A 24,034-nucleotide genomic window follows, 5' to 3' on the forward strand; every position below is an offset into this window, starting at 1 on the left:
GGAATCCTGAGTGTGCAAGGTGAAAACTTTAACCACTACGCTATTGCACCAAGCCCCGAAGAAGAGAATATTAACACACACAGTGTAATCAGACTGATAACCAGGGTCCTTTGGCCAGTGATACTTTCCAGAGCAGTGGATCTCGTAATTCACTCACCAAGCCGGAAACAATGGCTTCTAAAACCCTGAGTACCAGCTCAAAGTATGCCAGCAGGGAGGTCTCACATAGACTTCGACTGCGCAAAGATAAGGCTTTAAATGTGATCATTTTCAATTTAGACTTACATTTAAACTTCTTATTTTACAACTACAAAAAGGAGCAAATAACCAGCCAAATGATTTCGGAGTTAACTCATTTAAATACACATGAACGTGATTAAGTACATACATGAAATTGTGCAATTATATGGCATTTTAAATAATTTAGCACATTTTTGACATTTAAACAAATATCAAATTGAGCTTTATGTGAATAAGAGCAGAACATGTTTTCCATTTTTAAATATAAAAACATAGCTAAATACAAAGTATAAATCAGAAAATCCTCAGTGTGGATTACCTTGGAAATTAAAAATTTGTAACACAGTGGCTTTGTATCTCGAACTGAGATGTAAATAAAACTTTTTCCCCAGATTTTACTCCACATATAGTAACAATCTAAAAGCTTTCCGAATCTACGGGAAAACAAAACAAAAACCAAAAAACTATGACCAATTCATATCACCTGGGAGAGTGTGGGAAGGGTTAATAACAGAGCAAGTTTACAGTCTTCCCTAATGTAACCCTTTACAATCTATATAAATCACAAGGACAACAAACTGCCCGTGTTTATGGAGCTATTGAACTTTTGTTTAAAAAACGTAATAAAAAAAATACAGTGTTTAGTATCATTGCAATAATAAGACTGAAAAATTCTGAAACACTTAAGATTCAAAACACTAGTTAAAAAAATCAGCCAGCCAAGTCAACCTCAAACTTTGTGAGCAGGATGGTTTTTTTTTTTTGTTTTGTTTTGTTTTTTCAATTTTAAAAATTTTGATGATCTTTACATTGTTGATTATGGCTCAGAAGGTCAAGGAAAGTGAAAAGGTACAGGAAAGTGGGTAATTGTTTCCACATTCTCTTTTTTTCTTCCTGTATCTGGGGGAAGGGGAGAGACAAAAGGGAGCAGCCACACTCAGCCTCCCAACCATGCTAGGGTCCTCAGTGTGGGCACCTCCGAGGACACTGCTCAAGTGGTTTTGATATTCAACTGTTCTGAATTGCTATTGATCTCGACATTCAAAGCACAGTGAAATCTCTTCTGAATTTACTGGCTGACATACTCCATTTTAGCATTTCCACTTGCCCATTTCCACTGCCAACACTTGGCTGGGGTAGTTGATCAATTTGTTCTGTCCTCTGTTGTGGTATCAGGTGTCCTCTGCAGGCTCCAATGTACTATCATATTCATGTGCACCTGGATATGCTGGCCACTGCTCTGAGTCACTGAGGTGGCTCAGCTTTGACACATGCACACCACGCTCAGACCATGGAACCTGGAATTCTCTTTATGGTTGGGGTTCTGAGTCCAGCAGTGTGATTGGGGCTATCCCCAAAGAAATTTCATCTGAAGTGATCCCAGACCTGATTCTTGTGTGTGCCTGCCAGCACAGGGTCCGGCACAGTCCGTTGCCCCATTCAGCTTATGCATATGCTGGTGGTTGCAATTGCTGGATCAGTTCTGACTCCAGCCCTGTCTTTTATACAAACCAATGGGTGTTGCAGCCCATCCTGATCCTACCCACCACATACTTGGCCACATAAACCAGAGAGAGCTACAGCCTAGTTGGGGCAACTCCCAGTAACCCTCACCAGACCCGCCGCTGCCCTGGTTCTCATGCTTGCTAGTATATACAACAGACTGCTCCAGTCTGTCCCACATCCCATTCAGCTTTCATACATGTCAATGGGCACTGAAGCCTAGTTCAACCCAACCAGCCCCACTATCCAGCCCACGCCCATACCAACGGGTGCCACTCTCTTGTCTAGCCATGCTTGCCCCAGTCTTGGTTCTCATGCTCACCAGTGGAAGTGGCAACCCAAGAGGGAGGTGCCCATTGTTTCCCTACTGGGCCCACTCTCACTTCCGGATCTTACACTCTCCAGGTGGTTGTGCAGTTTGGCTTGATAGAATTAGCCCCCTGTGTTACCATCTGCTAGCTTATGTTGTGGCAGAGCCCAACCAACCCACACCCGATCTCTCTTATGCATGCACCAGTAGGAATAGTCAGCCCAGCCTGGCTTTCCCCTGATTTAGCTCACATGAGGCCAACAGGTGTTTTAGCCCTGCCTGGTCTGGTTTGCATTCATCCCAGTTCACACTCTCCAGTGGGAATAGTGATCCAGCAGGGGAGCCCTCCTCACCCCCCTACCAGGTTCACCTTCCCCTGCCGCCCCAGGTCTTGTGTGTGCTGGTTGAGTGCTGCAGCCCGGTCTGGCATGGCCTGCCTCTTCTCAGCTTTTGCCAGTGAGTGTCTGTAGCCTGGCCCAGCCTGGCCCCTCCCCAATTCTAGCGCAGGTTGGTGGGGGCTACAACTTAGCACAACCTCGGCAGCACCTAGTCCAAGCCCTCATGTGTACTGGTGTGTGTTGCGACCAAACCCAGCCCAACCCATACTCTATTCTGGTGTTGAGATTCGTTAGTGGGTTGTATGAACTAGCCCTGCCTGGTTTGCCCCCGACTTGCACCATATGTATGCCGCCGGGTACCTTTCCCTGGCCTGGTCTGGGCTACTCCCTATTGTGTTTCTTGCTCTCACCTGCTTGGATTGTGCATGACAGAGAAGTTTCCCAGGCTCCTCCATCAGAACCTCTCCCAATACCAGATCTCGCGCACACAGGTGAGTCCATGGGCCAGCCCTACTCAGTCCACCTCCTGACTTAGCAGGAATAATGGCTTTTCCTGACTGGCCTTGAGCCCATTCGGTTATTATTGTTGGGTGTTACAGCCCAGTCTAGTCTGATCCACACTCAGACACGGCTCACACATGGCTTAGCACGGGCAAAAACCTAGCATAGCCTGCCCTACACCTACCCTGGTCTTCGCAAGCACCAGTGGGTGCTGGGGTCCAGGCCAATCTGGTACACCCAGCCCCAGCCCACATTTGTGCCAAGGTACGCTGCAGCCATGTCCAGACCAAAACGCGGCTCCTTTCCCAGCCCCGTGCTTACCAATGGGAACCACAACCCAGCCAGGGTGTCCACTTAGCTCCCCAACCAGGTCTGTTCCCAGCTGTAGATCTTGCATGTGGCAGTGGTTGCTCTGACCCAGCTTGGCATAGCCGCTCATCTGATTTGGCCTTCACCTTAGGTGCTGTAGCCTGGCCTGACCCAGCCTCCCCCCAGTCTCACCACTCGCTGGTGGGTGCTAGAACCTGGCCCTGCTCAGTCTGCTCCCATCCTTGGCTTGTGCAACCTGGTAGGTGTGACAACCTAACTGAGCTTGAGCTGTGCTCCCACCTGATTGCTGCTCTTGCCGGTGAAGTAAGCCTGGCTTGTCCCTGCCCGGTCTGCCCCACTCCAAAACCAACCCACCCATTAGCCAAGAGTTGAAGTTATCCTACTCAGGCTGCCCAACACTCAGGCCAGGAACGTGTGCTAACCAGCGGGAGCTGTGATCCCAATAGGGGAGTTTCCCAGGTCCCCCACTCCCTGACCCAGATCTCACATGCTCCAACAGGTGTTAGGTTCTTGCCCGGCATAGCCTGCCACTCCATCTTGGCCTTTGTATGAGTTGGAGGATGTTGCGGCCCGGCCTGCCTCACACCCTGTTTTAGGGTGCACGTGTGGGTTCTCCAGCCTGTTTCTAGCCCCAGCGCCCGTGAATGTTGGCGGGTTCTATGGTCACTCCCAGCTCAGCCAATCACCACCCCAACTCTTAAGCTAACCAGCGGGACTTGTATTTTCACAGAGTTGGGCCCTCTTATGCCCTGCAGAATCTACCCCCAGACCTGGTTCTCTTGCATTCTGGTTAGTGTCATGACCCTGCCTAATGTGACCCATCCCCTGTTCCGACACTCAGTCAACTACTGGTATCTAGCCCTGCCAAACAGGCCCTCCGCCCTAGCTTTTGTGAAGGCTGGCATGTGGCAGTCAGTGATGCTCTGTGCTAACATCCCATCTCAGGACTCTGATGTGGGATGGTGAATCAGTCTGACCCAAACAGATCTTATGGACTGTCCCCTCCAAACCACCAGGTCTCAGTCCCCCTACTTGTTTGCAAGGTCAGTGACCCCGTCTCTGAGAGTCACATAGGATTCATTTCTCATTCTTGTACATTGGCCTTATCCATGGTTGTCCCTAGGCAGCAGTTACATACCCCCAAAACCCTAGAGCTTGCTGCTGGGTGGCCAGCAGGCAGAACCTAGCGCCACTTGGCGTGCTGGCTGCCCAAAGCCCAGGACTCACTCACTGCATGGCAGTGGTTCCCATGGCCTGAGTCCCAAGCATTGAGTCTGACCTGGCTCAGGTACCCCCAGCAGTCGCCACGCTGCTGAGGGTTCCCTTCTTCCAAACCCTGCAGTCAAACACCCCGTAGGCTCTCCCTGTCATAAGGTGGTGGTGGCAGGTCAGAGCCAAGGACCTAATCCAGTTCCTGAGATTCCGTCGTGGTGTGCTTACCCTGACAGGAGAAATCTCTCAGGCCAGGGAAAGCCCAGGACTTGCTCACCCCGTGGCTATGGTGTCCATGGCCAGAGTCCCAAGCATTGAGTCTGACCTGGCTCAGGTACCCCCAGCAGTCGCCACACTTCTAAGGGCTCTCTTCACTGATCCAGGATAGCCTTTGAGACCATATGAAATGGCACCGACACACTTCTACCATGCCTCCAATGCACCAGAAATTCTGACACAGAAGAGGTTAGAACAAGTAAAAAATGTCTTTCCAAATTTTATGGCTCAGAAAACTGAATGGCAGAAAGTTCATGATACTGAGTTTTGTCACTTGGCTTCTCCTTTTAGCAACATCACCTTCATCTTTGTTATGACATTTGTTCATCTGTTTCTACTTTGAACAAATTCCATCTCCTGGAATCAGAATTTAACACACGAGGGAGTGAACTGAAGGTCATAATTTAACTAGAAGATCTAAGCTAACACCCAGAGTGTAGACCTCAAATTCTTATTCCCAACTCAGCATCTGATGATCAGTATTTAGCTAGATAAATCAATGCCTGGTCAGAATTTCTGAGTGAGGCAGCTGTAGTTAAATGATAACTTTGTATCAGCTGTCGATGATTTGGTTTTCATTTTAAAAGGCAGGTATACACAGCCACACTGAAAAAGCTTTCAGAACTGGAGAGGAAAGATTAATTAACAAGGTACAAACAAAACCAGGCAAACAAGCTTGGCAAACACAAAACCTGGTTAAAAGTGGGAAATATAACTGATCACACCCATCTAATAATTAGCAAGATGGGCATTTTTCCACCTGTAAGCTACTTTAATTTTAGTCGTGTATCTTTCTACTAAGATTTTTCTGTAGCCATTTTTTGTAATCCTTAGCATTACATGAGAAATCATTTATTCTGTAAAGAAATACGGTATACGTGGCCACAGTCTGAGTATGCTTACAACTGGAAAATTATGTCACTTAACAAAAAATCTTGCACTGTGACATCATTAAGGTAATTCAATTGGTGCTAGGATCTGCCCTCACCAAAAAAAGCACGGCACTCACAGCCCAGGTTGAATACTACTAACATTGAACAGAGAGAAGCAGGAAACAACAAAATCTCCGAGAAGTCTGTTCATTGGTGTCTGAACATTTAGGTAATGCCCCAAAGTAAAGGTGGTGTGGTAACAGCAACTTTAATATAAAGAGACAAGAAGCTATAATGCCAGTGGCCACTTGGTGCTGCCAACAGGGAGAAAGCAGTCTGCAAGAGGGAAGCTTGGCTTGGGGAGGGACAGGAGGCAAATGTTAGACAGACAGCGACACAAAACTGTTGTACTGCTGTAAGTTTCGCTTGAGGCTATCTAAGCATGGGCTGAGAACATGTTCAAAACTTGGTCGGTTCAACTTCATGCACTTAAAGGGCCCACGGGCAACCACGGTGGCAGCTCAAGGACGATTCATGAGAAGTGCTATTTCACCAAAGTAGTCAGAAGGCCCCGATCTTCCCACTTGAACAAATTCTTCATTTTCTGACTGACGCTGTAGCATGGCAGCTGACCCTTCTAAAATAATGAAGACTTCATCCCCTGGTTCTCCCCATCTTCCAATTGGACAGGTTCCAGGGCGTCAGCTACAGTGAGGCCTTGCCACTCACTTGTCCAGGGATTCTAAAATGGACACTTTGCTAAGGAACTCTCCATACGTCTTCCTCTTAGTGTACTCCCCATCAGGATTCTCCTCCAGCTGTCTTGATCGACACCCTACAACTTGACGTTGGTCTTCGCTTTGATGGTGGCTGCTCTGGATGTCCTATAAATCAAAGCAAGTTCTTCAAAGCTCCCTTCTTCCCCAACACTGGTCATCCATCCGTGGTTGGCACAGACATCCATCTCTCCTTGATCAATCATGTGGAAGTGATCCTCTTCATCACCTTGCTGGATGACGATCTGTCCAGCAGTAAAGGAGCCTGGAGACATGGTGTCAAAAATACCACTTCTCTCATTATAGTCAAGGTGCAAGAAGAGCACATTCTTTTCAATGGCTTTGGCTAAAGCAGCCATCGTCTTACATTGGCATAACCTTTGTGGCATATGATGCCATGTCCTCGTCCGTGTATACTTGGGCACTGCTGGTCCATCGTTGCTGCCCCTTCACCACTGGGTTGGGTGGAAGAAGAGAGATTTCATCCTCTCTGGAGTCTGTGCAGGTTTTGGCTTTTTGCAGATTCTGAATCGGCTTGGCCGCTGCCTCCAGCCTCTCCAAGTACTCCCTGAGGAAGGGCAAGGACCTCTCGGGCTGGGCCGTGCACAGCTGCACGATGGAGTCCTTGAGCAGGGCCTGGTGGTTGTGCTTCTGCACATAGAGCTCACACTTGCGGAGGCTGTGCTCTTCCTCGCTGGTGCTCCCAGTTGCCATGATGCTTTGCAGGCAGGTGGGCACGAGGCTGTAAGGATGGGGTGATGGTGTGTGGTGCTCCCCTACCGACTGCTTCCCACTGGGCTCCACTCGGTGATAACAGCATGGCAGCGGCTCCTGTGTGGGGTCTTTATTGGCTTTCTTCCCATGTGCCTGTATCTGTCTTTGTAGATTTGTATCCTAACATCCCCAGAGCACACGGGAGCCCCAGGTGAAGGCCTCAGTGTGTGCCGGTGGGCCTCACGTCCACTTGTGTCTTCACAACCCGATGGTGTTCATTCTGATGCTCCAGAAAGTGGAGGGGAGGCTGAGATGGGAGTGCCTCCTTGATCAGCTGAGCACTCCCTGCTCCCCACCTGTCCACAGGGCCTCTCCCACGGGTGCACCCACATCATCCTGTACAGGGCTGGCTTCACCACCTCAGTCCATCCCTTGGTGTTTGCATGCACGGCCTCCATGGCTGTCTCTGCTCCTGCGGTCTCACTCCATGCTAAATACCCTCCTTCTGCTGAGCTGGTTTTGGCTGCCAGCCTTGCCTTGTCTTGCCCCTCCCTTCACACCACAGTGCTTAGCAGAGCAGGCAGCCTTCATTCTCCTCTGCCTTCACCCTCCCTGCGTGGTCTGCGACTTGACTTGATCCTCTTAGGGAACTGGCTTTTCTTGGAGTTACAGGTGATCTGCCTGCCAGCTTCACTCAGCATTCCAGTCTTGTTGGAGTGCTCTCTTCTTTTTAAAAGGAAAGATAGTTTTATTTCTTTTACTTACTTGGAATGCAGACAGATCTGCCATCTGTTGGTCCATTACCCCAAATGCTCTCACGATAGCTGGGACCGTGCCAGGCAGCAGCCGAGAGCCAGGAGCTTGGTCTGGGTCTCTCCCAAGAGTGGCCAGGCCCGCAGGACTTGAGCCATCACCTGCTGCCTGCCAAGGTGCACGTGAGCTGGAATGCTAGATGGAGAATGGAGATGGGGCTCAAACCCAGACGCTGATATGGCAGTGTCCGAGTGCCGTGCTCCATACCTGCCCCCGGTGTATAGTTTCTGTCATCACTGTGGGCTTTCTTGCCCAGTATTCTTTGTGTTCCTGCATTCTAGCCACTTTTTTTTTTTTTTTTAAGATTTACTTATTTGAAAGGGTGAGATCTGTTCATTGGTTTGGGACCAGGCTTAAACCAGGAGCTTCTTCTGCATCGTCCACGTGGGTTTATGGGCTCAAGCACTTGAGCCGCTTTCTGCCTTTTTCCAGGCTGCCTAGAAGGGAGCTGGATCAGAAGAGGAACAGCAAGACATGAACAGGTGGCAGCTTTCCCTGCTCGATCATCATGCTGGCTCAGAACTACCTCTTAAGATGAACTTACTCAGTGTTCCACCTGTGGCCCTTTGTTGTCTGTACTCTCCAGTCTCATGGATGCGTACGCATCTGCTAAGGATGTCGTCCCCTGCCTGAGCTCTGGATGCCTGGCTGCTGCTGCTTGTTTCCAGTTGCAGATCATCACACAAGGCAACCTGAGCTGAAGGCACTGTGCCTTGCCCGTCGACTTCTCCTCCCAGAAGTCTACCTTTCACCCACGTTAGAAATTTAGGAGTCTTGGGCCCGGAGCGGTGGCGCAAGTGGTTAAGGTCCTCACCTTGCACGCCCGGGATCCCATATGGGCGCTGGTTCTAATCCCAGCAGCCCCGCTTCCCTTCCAGCTCCCCGCTTGTGGCCCGGGAAGGCAGTCGAGGACGGCCCAAAGCTTTGGGACCCTGCACCCGCGCGGGAGACCCAGAAGAGGTTCCTGGAAGAGGCTCCTGGCTTCGGATCGGCATAGTATCGGCCCGTTGCGCTCACTTGGGGAGTGAATCATCGGATGAAAGATCTTCCTCTCTCTCCTCTCTGTATATCCGCCTTTCCAATGAAAAAAAATAATAAAAATAAATCTTTAAAAAAAAAAAAGAAATTTAGGAGTCTTAATAACTCCTCCTCTTTACTCCTCACATGGGGTCAGTTGCTGAATGGTATGTAAATGTCACTTTGCCCATGCCCCTTTCGCCGTGTCACTCCGCTGTTTCATCTCCTTTTTCTTGCTTGGTCTTGTCACTGGGGCCCTGCCTCTAGTTTCTATGTCTGACCTGCAGCCACGGGCAGGAGGGCCGACGAGGTCCTGGGTGATTGCTGGTTTTCTCTGCATCTTCATTCCCAAAGGCCATCTCCAGGCAGCGTCCCCTGTGGTGACACAGCGGTGTTGCAGTGCTGCCCATAGCCTCGTTAACCGTGTGTTCTAAGTCTCTGGGCCTTCATCCATCCGTCCTCCGCTTGGCATCTCATCTCCCCTACTCGGGCCCACACTTCCTTTGCCAAGCTGACTTGGGTGTTTTATCCTTGTTCTGCAGCCCCTGCTCCTTCACAGCCCGGTCTGCTCTTGTTGGGGTGTTGGGTCTGTTCCCTGGTTGGGCTGTGAGCACCCCAAGAAGTGGCTGTTTGCAGCATGACGCTCCTGCCATCAGCGATACTTTGTGGGTGCATGCTGGTGGGTGAGGGAGTGTGTGTTAGCAATCTGGAAGCGGAAGGCAACCAGCGTGTCTCTGGAGTAGGCATGCTGTGCCGGTGGAGGGCTGCAGCTGGGCCCTGCCTTCTGTCCCAATGTCTGCCTCAAGCCTCACTGGAGGGCAGTGCTGGCGGGCCGGGCGAGGGCTCCTCCTTGGCCTTCTGATCACTGTCACACGGTTCCCAGATGGGGATTCTCTTGTTTCTTTCAGGGCAGGTGACATTACAGAGTTGAAAATTCTGGAGATACCAAGTCCGGGAGACAACCAGCATTCTGGCGATCTTCACCAGACGGAGTCAGGCCCCTCTGGCATGGGGTACTCAGTGGGCATCAATCAGAATGGCACGGGCAAGTTGGTCAGGAAGCCGACCTCTTCCAGCAGTGCCCCTCAGAACATCCCCAAGCGGACAGACGTGCGGAGCCAGGACGTTGCCGTATCCCCACAACAGCAGCAGTGCTCCAAGAGCTACGTGGACAGGCACACGGAGTCCCTGAGTCAGTCCAAGAGCTTCCGGCGCCGGCACAACTCCTGTGAGTAGGGTCGGCTGCTGCAGGGCGGTGAGCGCTTGCTCAGCCAGGCCGGGGCTGCTCTTGTAAGCGGGGTGCTGCCACAGCTTGACAGCGTGCAGCACAGGTCTCAGAAAAGGTGTTATGGGGAAGGGAATCTGCTGTTGGATACACCTGCGAACTTCTGGCCCTTGCTCCCGTGTCACCTCCCTCCTCAGGAGCAGGCCGAGCGTACCCAGAGTCTGCTGACATGCCGCAAGAGTGGGGTTTAAATCCAACATTTCAGGCAGGGGTGAGGTCTGAACTGCACTGCATTTGGGCTTCTGCAGAGGACTCTGGAGTAACTTCCTGGCCTGACTCTTGTTCTCAGCATGGAGGGGGAGCGTGGCTGTGACACCTCAAGCTGGCGGTAAGCTGCCACTTGGGATGCCTGTGTCACATGTGCCATGCTTAGCTCTGAATCTCAGCTCTGGGTCTCAGGCCTGCCTTCTCTGATGTGCATGCTGGGGGACGGAGGGTGGGCAGCAGGCAGTCCCAGCCACTCAAATGAGATCTGGGCTTACAAAGAAATTTATTTATTTATTTGAAAGACAGAGAAAGGGGACGGATACTGTGGTATAACAGATTAAGTCACCACCTGCAGCACTGGCATCCCACACGGGTGCTCCTGAATGCTCTGCTTCTGCTCCAGCTTTGTGATAACGTGCCTGGGAAAGCAGCAGAGGACGGCACATATGCTTGGGCCCTTGTACCCTCGTGGGAGACCCAGACGGAGCTCCTGATTTCAGCCTGACCCAGTCCCAGCTGTTTCCGCCATTTTGGGGACATGAACCAGCAGATGGTAGATCTCTCCATCTTTCCCTCTTCTCTCTCTGTCACTGCCTTTCAAAAAAAAATCTTAAATAGAAACAGGGCCTGGTATGATGGTTCAGTGGTTAAATCCTCACCTTGCTGGAATCCCATATAGGCACCAGTTCATGCTGGCAGCCCCATTTCTCATCCAACTCCCTGTTTATGGCCTGGGAAAGCAGTCAAGGACAGCCCAAAGCCTTGGAACCCTGCACCCATGTGGGAGACCTGGAAGAAACTCCTGGCTTGTAGCTTTGTCAGCCATTATGGCCATTTGTAGAGTGAACCAGCGGATGGAAGATCTGTGTCTTCCTCTCCTCTCCATAAATCTGATCTGCCATTCCATTAAAAAGAAATCTTTTTTTTTTTTAATTTATTTTTATTGGAAAGTCAGATCTACAAAGAGAAGGAGAGACAGATCTTTTGTCCACTGATTCACTCCCCGCCCCCCGCTCCCCCCCTTAAAGTGGCTGCAGTGGCCGGAGCTGCGCTGATCTAAAGGCAGGATACAGGAGCCTCTTCTGGGTCTCCCACATGGGTTCAGAGACCCAAGGCTTTGGGCCGTCCTCGACTGCTTTCTATGCTGGTTTATTTCCCGAATAATCTCAGTGTCCTGGACTGGGCTAGTCCAGAGTCAGCTACCTAGAACTCCCAACTTGGTCACCAATGTGGGTACAGGGACCCAAGCACTTGGGCCGTGTGCTGTTTCTATCCGAGGAATATCGGCAAGAAGCTTGATCAGAACCAGAGCAGCTGGGACTTGAACTGGTTGCTTTAATGTGGATGCTGACGTTGAAGGCGGCAGCTTCACCTGCTGCAACACCATGCAGGCCCTACAATGGCTTTTGACTTTATTTATTTATTTATTTTAAAGATTTTATTTTATTGGAAAGGCAGATGTACAGAAAGGAGGAGAGACAGAGCAGAAGATCTTCCACCCGATGTTTCACTCCCCAAGCGGCCGCAACGGCTGGAGCTAAGCCAATCCGAAGCCAGGAGCCAGGAGTTCTTCTGGATCTCTCACACGGGTGCAGGGTCCCAAGGCCTCGGGCCGTCCTCGACTGCTTTCCCAGGCTACAAGCAGGGAGCTGGATGGGAAGTGGAGCTGCCGGGATTAGAACTGGCATCCATATGGGATCCCGGTTCCTTCAAGACGAGGACTTTAGCCACTAGGCCATGCCCCCAGGCCCATGACTTTCTTTTAAAAAGACTATTTATTTGAAAGCCAGAATTACAGAGAGAGACATCTTCAATCCATTAGTTTATTCCCCATATGTCTGTAGCAGCCAGAACTGGGCCAGCCAGAGCCAGGAGCTTCATCCAGGCTTCTCACATGGGTGCTAGAGATCCAGACATTTGGGCCATTAGCAGGGAGCTGGGTGAGAAGTGGAGCAGCCCGGGCACGAACCTAGTGCCCACATGGGATGCCGGCCTCACAACAGGCAGCTTGACTTGCTGTGCTGCAATGCCTGGCCCCCTCCTGATTGCTTACCCCCTGGTTGTACTTAGTACACCCGACAGACTTGAGGGCCCAGGGCCCAGAATTTAGAAGTTGATGTCTTGGGTATTTCTAGGCACTTTCTCATGGAGCCTGTTGTGTCTGATCTGAAAAGGGGAGCAGCTTGACCTTCAGGTGCCCTTTTGCATGCCAAGTACAGGACAAAGTTTCCCTTTACGATGTGTGTGACAAAACTCAATAAATAAGTGACACTGAAGATTACATAACAATGGGTTTGTTACAGGTTGTCCTGGCCAAAGGGTCTCTGTGCCAATGGTTGGCAGAGAAAAGGCGCAGGAAGGTGGCCAGCCGCCAGTCCCACAATCCCAGTGCCCGCTTGGCCCTGGCCATTGAGAGGGCAGACATCTGGAACTCCCTGTTTATCCTCCCCATAGGAAGTGCCTTTCTATCCCCGCAGTCAGAGGCCGGTGTAATTCAGAGCGAGACCTTTTGGACTCAGTGAGCCAAGTACCGAGACACTTAGTGACCCCGGATTTCCTAGTGTTGGTGTTCGTGAGAGCAGGACAATGAGCACATTAATTAGCCTGCCTTCCCCTTGTTGTATAATCTTGTTCTCTCCTGCCAACCTGTGACATCAGTGTCTTCCCAGCTCCCGGTGGTGGGCCCTTAGTGAGCGTGTGTGTCAACGGAGTGGATGAAATCCTGCAGTTAGAGGAGCACCAGGAGGTGGAGACAGAGGCAAAGCAGACAAGCCCAGGCCCTCTGGGTACACAGCCTGTGGGTGTGGCGGGGTCTCCTGGCAGAGCCAGCCTGGTGCCCAGCGCCCAGCCTCATTAGGTTGGTTGAAGGCAGAGGCAAAGCAGACGAGCCCAGGCCCTCTGAGAACACAGCCTGTGGGTGTTGGCGGAGCTGGTGGCACCCACTCCACCAGACCCAGCCTGGCTCACTGCAGCCCAGCTGTCTTTCTTTGTTTTTTCCCTGGCTCTTCCTCACGTGGTGTGGTAAGCAGGCAGTCTTTGTTCATCATTTTTTTTTTTTAAGATTTATTTTTATTGCAAAGGCAGATTTTACAAAGAAGATATAGAGAGAAAGATGTTCCATCTGCTGGTTCACTCCCCATGTGGCCACAATGGCTGGAGCTGAGCTGATCCCTAAGCCAGGAGCTTCTTCTAGGTCTCTCACATGGGTGCAGGTTCCCACAGCTCTGGGTCATCCTCTGCTGCTTTCCCAGGCCACAGCAGGGAGCTGGATGGGAAGTAGAGTAGCTGGGACACGAACTGGTGCCCATATGGGAATCCGACATGTGCAAAGTGAAGATTTAGCCGCTAGGCTGCTGCTCTGGGCCCAGCTGTTTTTTTGTTTTTTTTTTTGTTTTGTTTTGTTTTGTTTTTGTTTTTTTTTAAACCAAGCAGGCTGGATTGTTTCTACCCTGTGGTCTCCCTCTGTCTCCAGAGACATCCGAATATCCTAGTGCTGGTGTCGGGCCTGTGTCCTCACTCTGAACGCTGGGGTTTCTCTGTGCCTCTTTCCTTGAGCTGTGTTCTGGCTCCGTCCCTGGCCCAGAGCTCTGCCCCGTCCCTTCTTTCCCCTCAGGGATCAGCTGCTGAGTGTCCACCCGCTGTGATGTGGCTCCCGTCTGCCCTGGAGCCCTGACCTGTGCTTCTTCTGGTGTTACTCCCACAGCTTCACCTTGCTGCCTTTCTGTCACACTGCAGCCTTGGAGTAATCATTGGTGACTCCCTTTCCTATGTGTCAGCTCATCGCAGTTACCCTTTTACACCCTTGTTTTAGACTTTGAGTTTTGTTTGTTTGGTGTCTGCTTTTGGCTATGACTGTCTTTATTTCTGAATTCAGCAGAGCTCTAAGCACAGTACTGGGGTGACAGGTGTGAATGGCTCAGAGCTCTCTGCTGGCTTCTGAAACCCCGTGGGGCCTCAGAACACAGTGGGTGCTCAGTCACTGGGGCACATGGGTCAGATGGCAGTGAGTTTGCAGCGGAGGAGTTGGACCATGTGGGCTGAGCCACAGCAGTACAGTGGGGAGGAGCGGAGGAGCCCCTGGGCCGTGGGTCTGTGTGCTGCCATCCAGGTGCTGTGGCCTGTACATCCCAGTCGTAGGTGCCCAGGGCCCGTGCTGGGCGAGGTGGCAGTCTTGATGGACTTGAGGAGGTGCCTCACAGGGTACTGGCTTGCAGATGTTTTTCTTTTTCACTTTTGTTTTATTTTTGACATTCACTTAGTTGACAAGAATGCAAGCCCATGAGGACCATCGAATAGGGTGAGGAAGGTTGTGGTATGGGCTAGAGGCGACTGGGGCACATGCTTCCAGCTTTACTTTTCTCCCCTTTCCTGCTGTGTGGCTTAGGAGGGAAAGGAGGGGAGGGGATCGCTCTCCTCCCCCCCACCAAACTACATCAGTACCTGGGGATGGGGGTGTCTACCTGATGACGTCTTAGAGAGCCCAGGTGGAGAAGAATGTTCCCAGGTTATTGCTTGGAAAGCCTTGCCAAGTTCCCTTGGCTGACAGAGCCCACCCTAGTGTTCTAGTCATGCGCCTGGGCGTGCCGTCCGCTGCACAGGCATCAGCAGTCAGGGAGGCCCTGTCTCAAAGCATGCGGTCCAAGGCCAGACTACAGATTCTGTGATTCTCCTTGTGGCTTTAATACGGTGGTTCTGTTAGGGAGTCCCCCAATAACCCTCACCTGGGGTGACCCAGACCTGGTTCTGAAGCCTTGAACCAGGAGCTTCTTCAGGGTCTCCCACGCAGGTGCAGGGTCCCAAGGCTTTGGGCCATCCTCGACTGCTTTCCCAGGCCACAAGCAGGGAGCTGGATGGAAAGTGAAGCAGCCAGGACATGAACTGGTGCCCATTTGGATCCTGAACTGGATCCTGGTGCATGCAAGGAAAGGACTTTAGCCACTAGGGTACTGCACCAGGCCCTAGACCTGACTCTTGTATATGCTACCCAGTATAGGGTCCAGTTCAGTTACTTATGTCAGCCTACATACACACTGGTGTAGCTACTTAGTCATTCTGTCCCCAGCCCCACATCCGGTGCAGACTGATGAGTGTTGTGGCCCAGTCCAGTCCAGTAGGCCACAGACCTGGCCATTGCCTATACCAGCAGAAACTCCAGCTCTCAGATAGGGCGTTGGAGCTTGACTCAGCTCACCCCACTCCATGAACCAGTTAGCACATATTCCAGCAGGTGCTGCTGCCTTATCCGGTCTGGCCCGCCTCCAGCCCTGGCTCTCATGCACACCAGCAGGAACTGCCGCCTTACCCGGTCTGGCCCGCCTCCAGCCCTGGCTCTCATGCACACCAGCAGGAGCTGCATCCCAGCAGAGTGCCCATAGTTTCCCTTACAGGCCCAATCCCAGCCCCAGATCTTGCACTTTCCAGGTAGCACTGCCACGGCTTGCACCCTGTCCTAGCTCTTGCTAGTGGATGCTGTGGCCAAGTCCAGTCAGTCAACACTTGCCACACCCTGGCCCTTGGCATGCACCTGGAGATGCAGACCTCCCCCAAACCCAGCTCACATGTAAGGCTGATAGTTGTTGCAACCCTGCTTGGGTTCTGTTGCAGCCTGAACTGACTCCAGTCACAGCTCTTAGGCTCCCCACTGGAAGCAGGGGAACTCCCATGGCTCACCATCAGGTTTGCTCCCCGCCTGGGCTCTTGCATGTGCTGGTGGGAGCTGCTGACCTGTATGGCATGGAATTCACTGGCGGGTGCTGTAGCCTGGCTCTGCTCCATCTACCGCCAGCTTCAGCTTTATCATGAATTGGCAGCCATTGCATCCCAACCTGGCCCGGCCTGCACCCTGTCTTGACTCTCACCTGCCAGGGGGAGTTGCAGACTATCCCAGCCTGGCTTACCCCCATACTTGGCCCATATGTATGCTGATGGGTCGCCTGTCCTGGACTGCCCCAGCTTCGATTCTTGAGCGCACCAGCTTGGCATGGCAAGTTAACAGGGGAGTTCCTGAGCTTCCCTAGTAGACCAGCTCTTAGTCATGGATCTTGCACACACTGGTGGGTGTTTGGCTCAGGTCGACTTGGCCTACCTCCAATCCCAACCTTCACTGACCTTGCCAGACCAGCCCACACCCAATCTGGCTCTGACTGTAGATTCTACAGCCCAGCCCTGCTTGGTCCACTCCATACCCAACTATCTTGTGCATCAGTGGGTGCTGAGACCTAGCCCAGTCCGTCCCACAACCATCTGGTTTTTGCAAGCGCCAGTGAGTGCTGGAGTTAGCCACATCCCAGATATAGCCCACACGCATGCTGAGGGATGTTGTAACTATGTTCATCCAAGTCTGCCCCCATTCCCAGTTCTTTCACTCACCAGTGGGAACCACAACACAGCAGGGGCATCCCCTTAGCTTCCCCTGCCATGCCTGCTCCTAGCTGCAGGTCTTGGTCATGCTGGTGGGTGCTCTGACCCATCCTGTCTTGACTTAACCCTGATCTTGGCCCTTGCAATTTGGGTGCTGTAACCTGGCGTAGCTCAACTGGCCCCCAGTCCCAACTCTCACTATTTGATATTGCAGCCTAAGCCTGTCCAGCTTGTCCCCATCCGCAGCTCTCATGCAAACTGGTGGGTATAATAGCCTGGTTTTGCGTGGCCCACACCCCTTGCTGACTTCTGCATATGTCAGTATGCTACAGTTTGGCCCAGCTTTGCCTGGTCTATCCCAGAAGCCCGCACACATCTGCTGACAGGTTGAACAGTCTTTTTTTTTTTTAGATTTATTTTTATTATTTTTTTTATTGGAAAGGCGGATATTCAGAGAGGAGAGACAGAGAGGAAGATCTTCCGTCCGATGATTCACTCCCCAAGTGAGCGCAACGGCCAATACTATGCCGATCCGAAGCCAGGAGCCTCTTCCGGGTCTCCTACGCGGGTGCAGGGTCCCAAAGCTTTGGGCTGTCCTCGACTGCTTTCGCGGGCCACAGGCAGGGAGCTAGAAGGGAAGCGGGGCTGCCGGGATAGAACCGGCGCCCATATGGGATCCCGGGGCGTGCAAGGTGAGGACCTTTAACCACTTGCGCCATCGCGCCGGGCCCCAGGTGGAACAGTCTTGCCTGGTCTGGCCCACACCCAGCCCTGACTCTCCCGCTCACCAGCAGGAGCTACAGCCCAGAAGGGAAAGTTCTGGTGTAAAACATTTTTGAAATGTATGCTTGACAGGCCCACTCCCAGACCTGGATCTCATGAGTATCAGTGGGTGCTAGGTTCCTGCCTGGCATAGTCCACTCCCTTCCCCAGTTTTGGCCTTTGTATGTGCTGGTGGATGTTGCAGCCTGGCCCATGCCATTCAATTCTTGGATGCGCCTGCAGGTGCTACAGGTTAGACCAGCCCAGCCTAGTCCCAACCCCAGTTGCAATAAGTGTCAGTGAGTTCCATGGTCATGCCTAGCTTGGCCCATCTTGAGCAACCCAATGGGTATTGCAGTCCCACAGTGGTGAGCCCACATATGCCCCACAGAATCTGCCCCCAGACCCAGTTCTCTTGCATGGTGGTTAATATTAGGGCCCAGCCTAGCATGGCCTAACCCCTGCCCCGACACTCCTTGGTGGGTACTGTATTCAAGCCCTGCCAGGCAGGCCCCTAGCGCTACCTTTTGTGTGCACTGGTAGGCAGTGGTTGATACCAGCCAGCCCAGCTCAGGTCTTCCACATGGGCAGGTTCATTGGTATAAACCAGAAAGTTCCTCTGGTTTTCCTCCAAACCGCCCAGTTTCAGCCCCTTTCTTTACCTGCAAGTTCAGTAGCCTGGTTGATGGAAGTCTCTCAGAAGTCATTCCTCCTCATGTCACATTCTTCCTCAGCAGTCCTCCCTCCCACACATCCCCAGAACCCTTCCCTGAGCAATCCACAGCCCCCGTGTCTGCAAGCACAAAGATCCCCAAACCTGGTCTTCTGGTGGTGTGCTGTGTCAGCCTGGGGCCCTTCCTGCCTGCCTGGAGCCCACCCATGCTTGTGTGTGGGTCTCCAGACCCCATCTGCCAGTGTGCAAACATATGTCCCCCACATATCCTGAAAAAAAGAACAGGCAGCTGCGCTGGCACACTGGTGTGGTTAACACAGATTTGGCATTAACCAGGCCCAGAGTACCCACCAAGTATTAGCCACTTTCTCCCAGCAGTGTGACACTGACCCTCAAGCACCGAGGATGCCAGTGCATGGCAGGTGTTCTTTGAGTCTATACTGAAACGTACCAGACCAGAATACTCACGGGTAAGTTGGTGTTTGGAATTCAGGAGCGGTTTGTGTGGTGTGTAAGTGCAGTGGCCAGCAGACACGTGCCCCCCTCCCCGCCCCCGTTCTCCTGCCACCTAAGACCTCTATTCAGAGGAGTTGTGCTTTGGCCTAATGGTGCCTTCAGATCTCATGTTTGATTCATAATATTGATAATAATTCGTGAGAGTTTTTTAAAATACTTTCCAGAACTAAATGTTTCTCTGATGATGACGAGAACTTGGTTGGCTTATTCCATACCTATTATTTTATACATTAGATGTGACACATAAAAGGATGAACTAAAAAGGAATTTACAGTAAAGAAATTACTTCTTTAATATTAATGATTTTTTTTTTTACTTATTAAACTGAAGTTAATAGAGGGGTTGGCATTGTGTGCCACAGCGGGTAAAGCCACCTGCTGCATGTTGGCATGCTGTGTGGACACCAGTTTGTGTCCTGGCTGCTTTGCTTCAGCCTGTCGTCTTGCTGATGACCTGGGAAAAGCAGCAAAGCTTTTCGCCCCTGCCACGCACCTGGGAGACCTGGCTTGGACCTGGGCCAGGCCTGGCTCCTGCAGCCATCTGTGCGTGCCTGAGAGAGAGGCTGGCAGGAGCACCAGACAGGGGAAAGTGCTGCCTCTTCTTCCTCTTTCCTTCCACTCACTTCCTGCTGCTGGTGGGGGCCTAACAGGAAGCATGCTTCCAAGGGAGAAAAGTAGTTGCCGAACTCAGCCTCAGCATTACAGAGTTGAAAAAGCGATCCCGTGATTCTTTGGAGATTACTATATTTATTTGAAGGACAAAGATTTTAGCGAGGGAGAGAGATGATCCATCCACTGGTTCACTCTCTGCATGGCTGCAGTGGCTAGCGCTGGGCTAGTCTGAGGCCAGGAGCCAGGAGCCTCTTCTCAGTTTCCCACATGAGTGGCAGGGACTCAGGGACTTGGGCCATGTCCCACTGCTTTCCCAGGCACATTAGCAGGGAGCAAGCAGAACATGAGCCAGTTATCTACACGATGTCAAAGTTGCTGTTAGCGTCTTATGTCACAGTGCTGGGCCCACTCCTTTTTTTTTTTTTTTAAAGGTTATTTGAATGCGGTGGAGGTTTTTTCTATCCTCTGATCCACTTACATGTCTTAACAGCCAGACAGCAGGAGCCAGGAACTGAAGTACTTGGCCACCATCCTCTGCCTCCCAAGCACATTGGCAGGAAGCTGGATGGAAAGCGGTTCCCAGGAATCCCAGGGATACCGACAGGGGATGCCAGCAATCCCCACGATACCCAGCCCCGCGCAGCGCCTGCCCAGATGTACTTAGTGCTGTGAATGAGGCTCTCGAAGCCCGGTCTCTGCTGACTGGATTGTGGTCGGTCAACTCCTTTAGGTACAGTGTTTTCAAGTCCGTGCATATGAGTTTTTTTTGTTTGTTTGTTTGTTTTTTTAATGATAAACCTTTTGCATGACTTTCTGACCTGTCAGGCATACATTTCAAAAATGTTTTACACCAGAATAAGCTTATCTTGCTGCTGTTGATTGATGTCCACAAACACTTTTAGGTGCCCTCCATCGTCCACTCAGGCAGAATCAGTGTGGGTTTACACTGTGGTCTAGGGTTGCTGATTGGGTTAACTGCTCTCGTGGCTGGCTGCCTGGAGAACTGGCCTGTTTGCCCATTCCTTATCCAGCTCTGCTCTCACCTATTTCGGTGGCATTTTATCCAAGCTCAGGATCTGGCTCACACTGTTTTGGCTGTCCGTACATACAGTTCTTCCTTGTTGCTGAGCAGCGAGCCTCGGTTCTGTGCCTTCAGCAGAGGACGCAGTGGAGCTTCACCCAGCCTTGGGCGAGCTTTGTGCTGCTTTGTGTACTGAGCTGAGGTGGCTCCCCTGACTGTCAGCGCAGCTTTCTCCTGTGCCTCAGTTGAGTGTTAAGAAGACGCTGAATTTGCAGCATGTGTTGATGTGGCTGCCTGGGGTGCCTAGATCCTCCATCTCAGACCCTGGCCCTTGGGTTGGGAGGGTTTGAGCGGTGACTTTGTGTGCATGTGTGGAAGTCTGTGTGTGTTGTCTGTGGCATCCCCATGGCTGCTGGAGTTGTTGTTGACCAAGGTGTGGGAGCCAGATGGCATCCCAGAGAGAGAGGCTGGCTGGCTGCATGGAGTCCCCGTCTGGTGTCTGAGTACAGCCTGCCTCTGTGACTGTGCAGAAACTGCCTACCCGGAAGAGGGAGTTTTGAGAAAGGTCATGTTGGCCATAAGACGAGATCATACAGAATTCCACAGTCTAGTGATCAGTGTATGGCTGGGTCAAGATCTAGAATCTTCTGAGCCACAGATTGCTTGCTGCACTGCTAGGGTCCAGCCTGAGCTCCAGTACCGTCATCCGCTTAGGGTGAAGACAATGTGAAGGCTGATGGCTGGCCAGCTGAGGGGACAGAGCCACTGGCTAGACCCACACTGTGGGGGCAGGTGCTGGGGCTTCTGACTCAGCCGGCAGAGTGCAGGCAGTGCTGACCGCATGCCCGCCCTGCACTTGTACCTCCGCGAGGCCTAGCTGTCAGGGACCGGCTCCTCACTGGCAGTGCAGGAGAGATCTGGGAAGGGGAGCGCTTGGCCGACCACCTTCCTTCAGAGTCTCCCTGCCCCACGAGGGAACCCCACCCCCACCGAGCACGTGCCTGGGTGCTGACTTGGGTCACTGTTTGTCCCCAGGGTCGTCCAGCAGCAGGCACCCAAACCAGGCGACTCCGAAGAAAAGTGGTTTAAAGAATGGCCAGATGAAGAGCAAAGACGACGAGTGCTTCGGGGATGACATCGAGGAAATCCCAGACACAGATTTTGATTTTGAGGGGAACCTGGCGCTCTTTGACAAGGCCGCCGTGTTCGAGGAGATCGACACCTATGAGAGGCGCAGCGGCGCCCGCTCCCGGGGTCCCCCTGGCGAGAGGCCGGCACGCTACCGGCATGATGAGAACATCCTGGAGTCGGAGCCCATCGTCTACCGGCCTATCTCCGTGCCCCACGGCGGGAGCAAGGAGTTCTGCACCGGTGAGTGCCCCACTGGGCCTGGCCCCTCTGCCTTCCGAGCCACTGTCCTGCTATAGGAGCTGGCTCTGGGGGTGCTCAGGGCCAGCCCTGCCCTGGGGGGGGGCAGCCCTGGGGGTCTATGAGTGTTCTGCCCCTCTAGCGTGTGCATTGCAGCAGCCAAGGGTGCCGGCTGATTGTGGAAGCCATACAGCGTCTCCTCCGTGGCTTCCATTACCACTGTCAGTGTCATCCAGCACCTGCTCTGCTCTCTCCAGCGCTTGTTGGTGCAGAGGGGTCTTTGGTCGGTCACCTTGTTTGTTGTGCTGTCTCGGGCCAGCCCTGGCCATTGAGGTGACCGGTTCCAGGTCTCTGTCACTGAGGGCTCCTGTAGGGCGCCTGTGTGATGATGGCCTCGTTGTCACCTCACCTGTGTGGGAGTTCCTTGTTTTGTCTTGGAATCTTTTCAGCCGTTCCCGTCTGAGGCCGCTGCTGAAAAGGCGTCCGCTTCCTCTCAGGCCCCATTGCTCTTCCCCAAACCATGTTACTAAATAGGTTTCTTGGCATATGGGGGAAAACCCTCGGCAGTGAGTGCCTAGGATCTAAGGGGAGATCATGAGTGTGTCTGTGTTTAGGATTGATTTTGCAGTGCAGGGAATATGGTCTCTTTTTCTTTAAGGTTTGTTCATTTGGGGGCCAGCGTTTTACTGTACTGGATAAACCCTGCTTCCACACCAGCATCTCACGGGTGCTGGTTTGTGACCCGGCTGCTTCATTTGCAGTGCAGCTCCCTGCTGATGTGCCTGGGAAACCAGCAGAGAAGGGTGGCTCGAATACTTGAGGGCCCCTGGCACTCCTGTGGGAGACCCAGATGGAGTTCCAGGTCCCTGGCTTTGGCCTGGCTGTTGTGGCCATCTGGGGAGTGGGCCAACAGATGGAAAATCTCTCTCTATATATAACTTTAAAAAAAAGAAAATCTGAAAAAAAAATATTGATTTGAAAGCGTGGTAAGAAAGGAGAGACAGAGGGAGAGCTTCCACGTGCTGGTTTACTCCCTGAATGGTCACAGTGACGGGAGGCTAGAGCCAGGAGCCAGAGTTTCAGCCTAGTCTCCCATGTGAGAGTGGTAGGGAATGGAGTGGGATCAGAAACACAACAGCCAAGATGTGAGTTGGGATACAGAGTGCCAGCCTCAGTGGTTTAACAGGTGGTGCCACAGTGCCAATCCTGGGGATAAAAACTTTCTTTTTAAGGTTATTTAATTTTATGCCCAATGTGATGGCTCCATTGGCTAAACCCTCACCTTGCTGGTGTCAGGATCCCCTATGGGTGCCAATTCGTTTTCTGACTTCTCCACTTCCCTTCTAGCTTCCTGCTCGCTGCTTGTGGGCCGGGAAAGCAGTCAAGGACAGCGCAAAACGTTCGGACCCTGCACCCACATGGGAGACCCTGAAGAAGCTCCTGGCTCCTGGCTTCGGATTGGCTCAGCCACTGAGACTGTTGTGCTCACTTGGGGAGTGAATTATCGGACGGAAGATCTTCCTCTCTGTCTCTCTTCTCTGTAAATCTGACTTTTCAATAAAAATAATTTTTTTAAATTATTTAATTTTATTCGTAAAGCAGATTCATGGAGAAGGAGAGGCAGAGAGATCTTCCATCTGCTGATTCACTTCCCAGTTGGCCACAGTGGCCTGAGCCTCCTCCGAATCTGCCACGTGGGTGCAGGGGCCCAAGGACCCGAGCTATCTTCCCCACTTTCCCAAGCCACAAGCAGGGAGTGGATTAGAAGTGGAGTAACCAGAACCAGTGTCTGCATGGAATGCTGATACTACAAGGTGGAGGGTTAATCTATTGCAGAGCTCCACACGAGGACTTTACACAACCACTGTATACATTCTCTTCTCGTTTTTCTTTCTGGTTTTCTCTATCTCTGCGTTGCCTGGGCGGCTTGTTTATCCTTGTGCCGCCGAGAACCGCGTACCGCCTGCAAGGCGAATGGGAGCTGGCTGTGTTGTAGACTGCTTGGAGCTCAGCTGTGTCTGGCTTTGCCCAGGCCTGTTTGCACTTCCACATGCCCCTGGCTGGCTGCAGCTACGCCCTCCCGCCTCCTGCTGGCAGGGCTCCTGTCGCTCGATGGTGTGACTTGGTTTTTACCACCTCAGGTAGGAATAGACAGCCCAGCTCAGAGTTGAGCTTCATGTAAATGGCTGAGGCCGTTTCCCGTCCCTCTGGCCGGTGCTGCCCTGGCCTGTCTGCTGCTTCCAGTGCCCTCAGCAGCAGCGGAAGTGTGTGCCCTCGGGGGTTCCACATGGGAGGGAGGCCACTGGGTCGCCGAGTGTGCTATGAGAAC

The 24,034-nt window shown here is 52.2% G+C and overlaps 1 protein-coding gene and 1 pseudogene across 2 annotated transcripts in view; one reads left to right on the forward strand and one right to left on the reverse strand.

Annotated features, from left to right (window-relative positions):
* EDC3 (enhancer of mRNA decapping 3) overlaps positions 1–24,034 on the forward strand; it is a 51,280-nt gene that overhangs the window by 13,681 nt on the left and 13,565 nt on the right. For both annotated transcript variants that reach the window (XM_040968346.1, XM_040968348.1), the window contains exons 3-4: positions 9,811–10,130; positions 21,373–21,708. In XM_040968346.1, coding sequence (XP_040824280.1) covers positions 9,811–10,130; positions 21,373–21,708 — 656 coding nt within the window. The remainder of the gene's footprint in view (positions 1–9,810; positions 10,131–21,372; positions 21,709–24,034) is intronic.
* On the reverse strand, positions 6,082–7,072 carry LOC121148298 (annotated as a pseudogene).

Source organism: Ochotona curzoniae, unplaced genomic scaffold (assembly GCF_017591425.1).
Source record: "Ochotona curzoniae isolate NIBS_2020 unplaced genomic scaffold, NIBS_Ocur_1.0 scaffold_4701, whole genome shotgun sequence".
In the NCBI taxonomy this organism is placed as follows: domain Eukaryota; kingdom Metazoa; phylum Chordata; class Mammalia; order Lagomorpha; family Ochotonidae; genus Ochotona; species Ochotona curzoniae.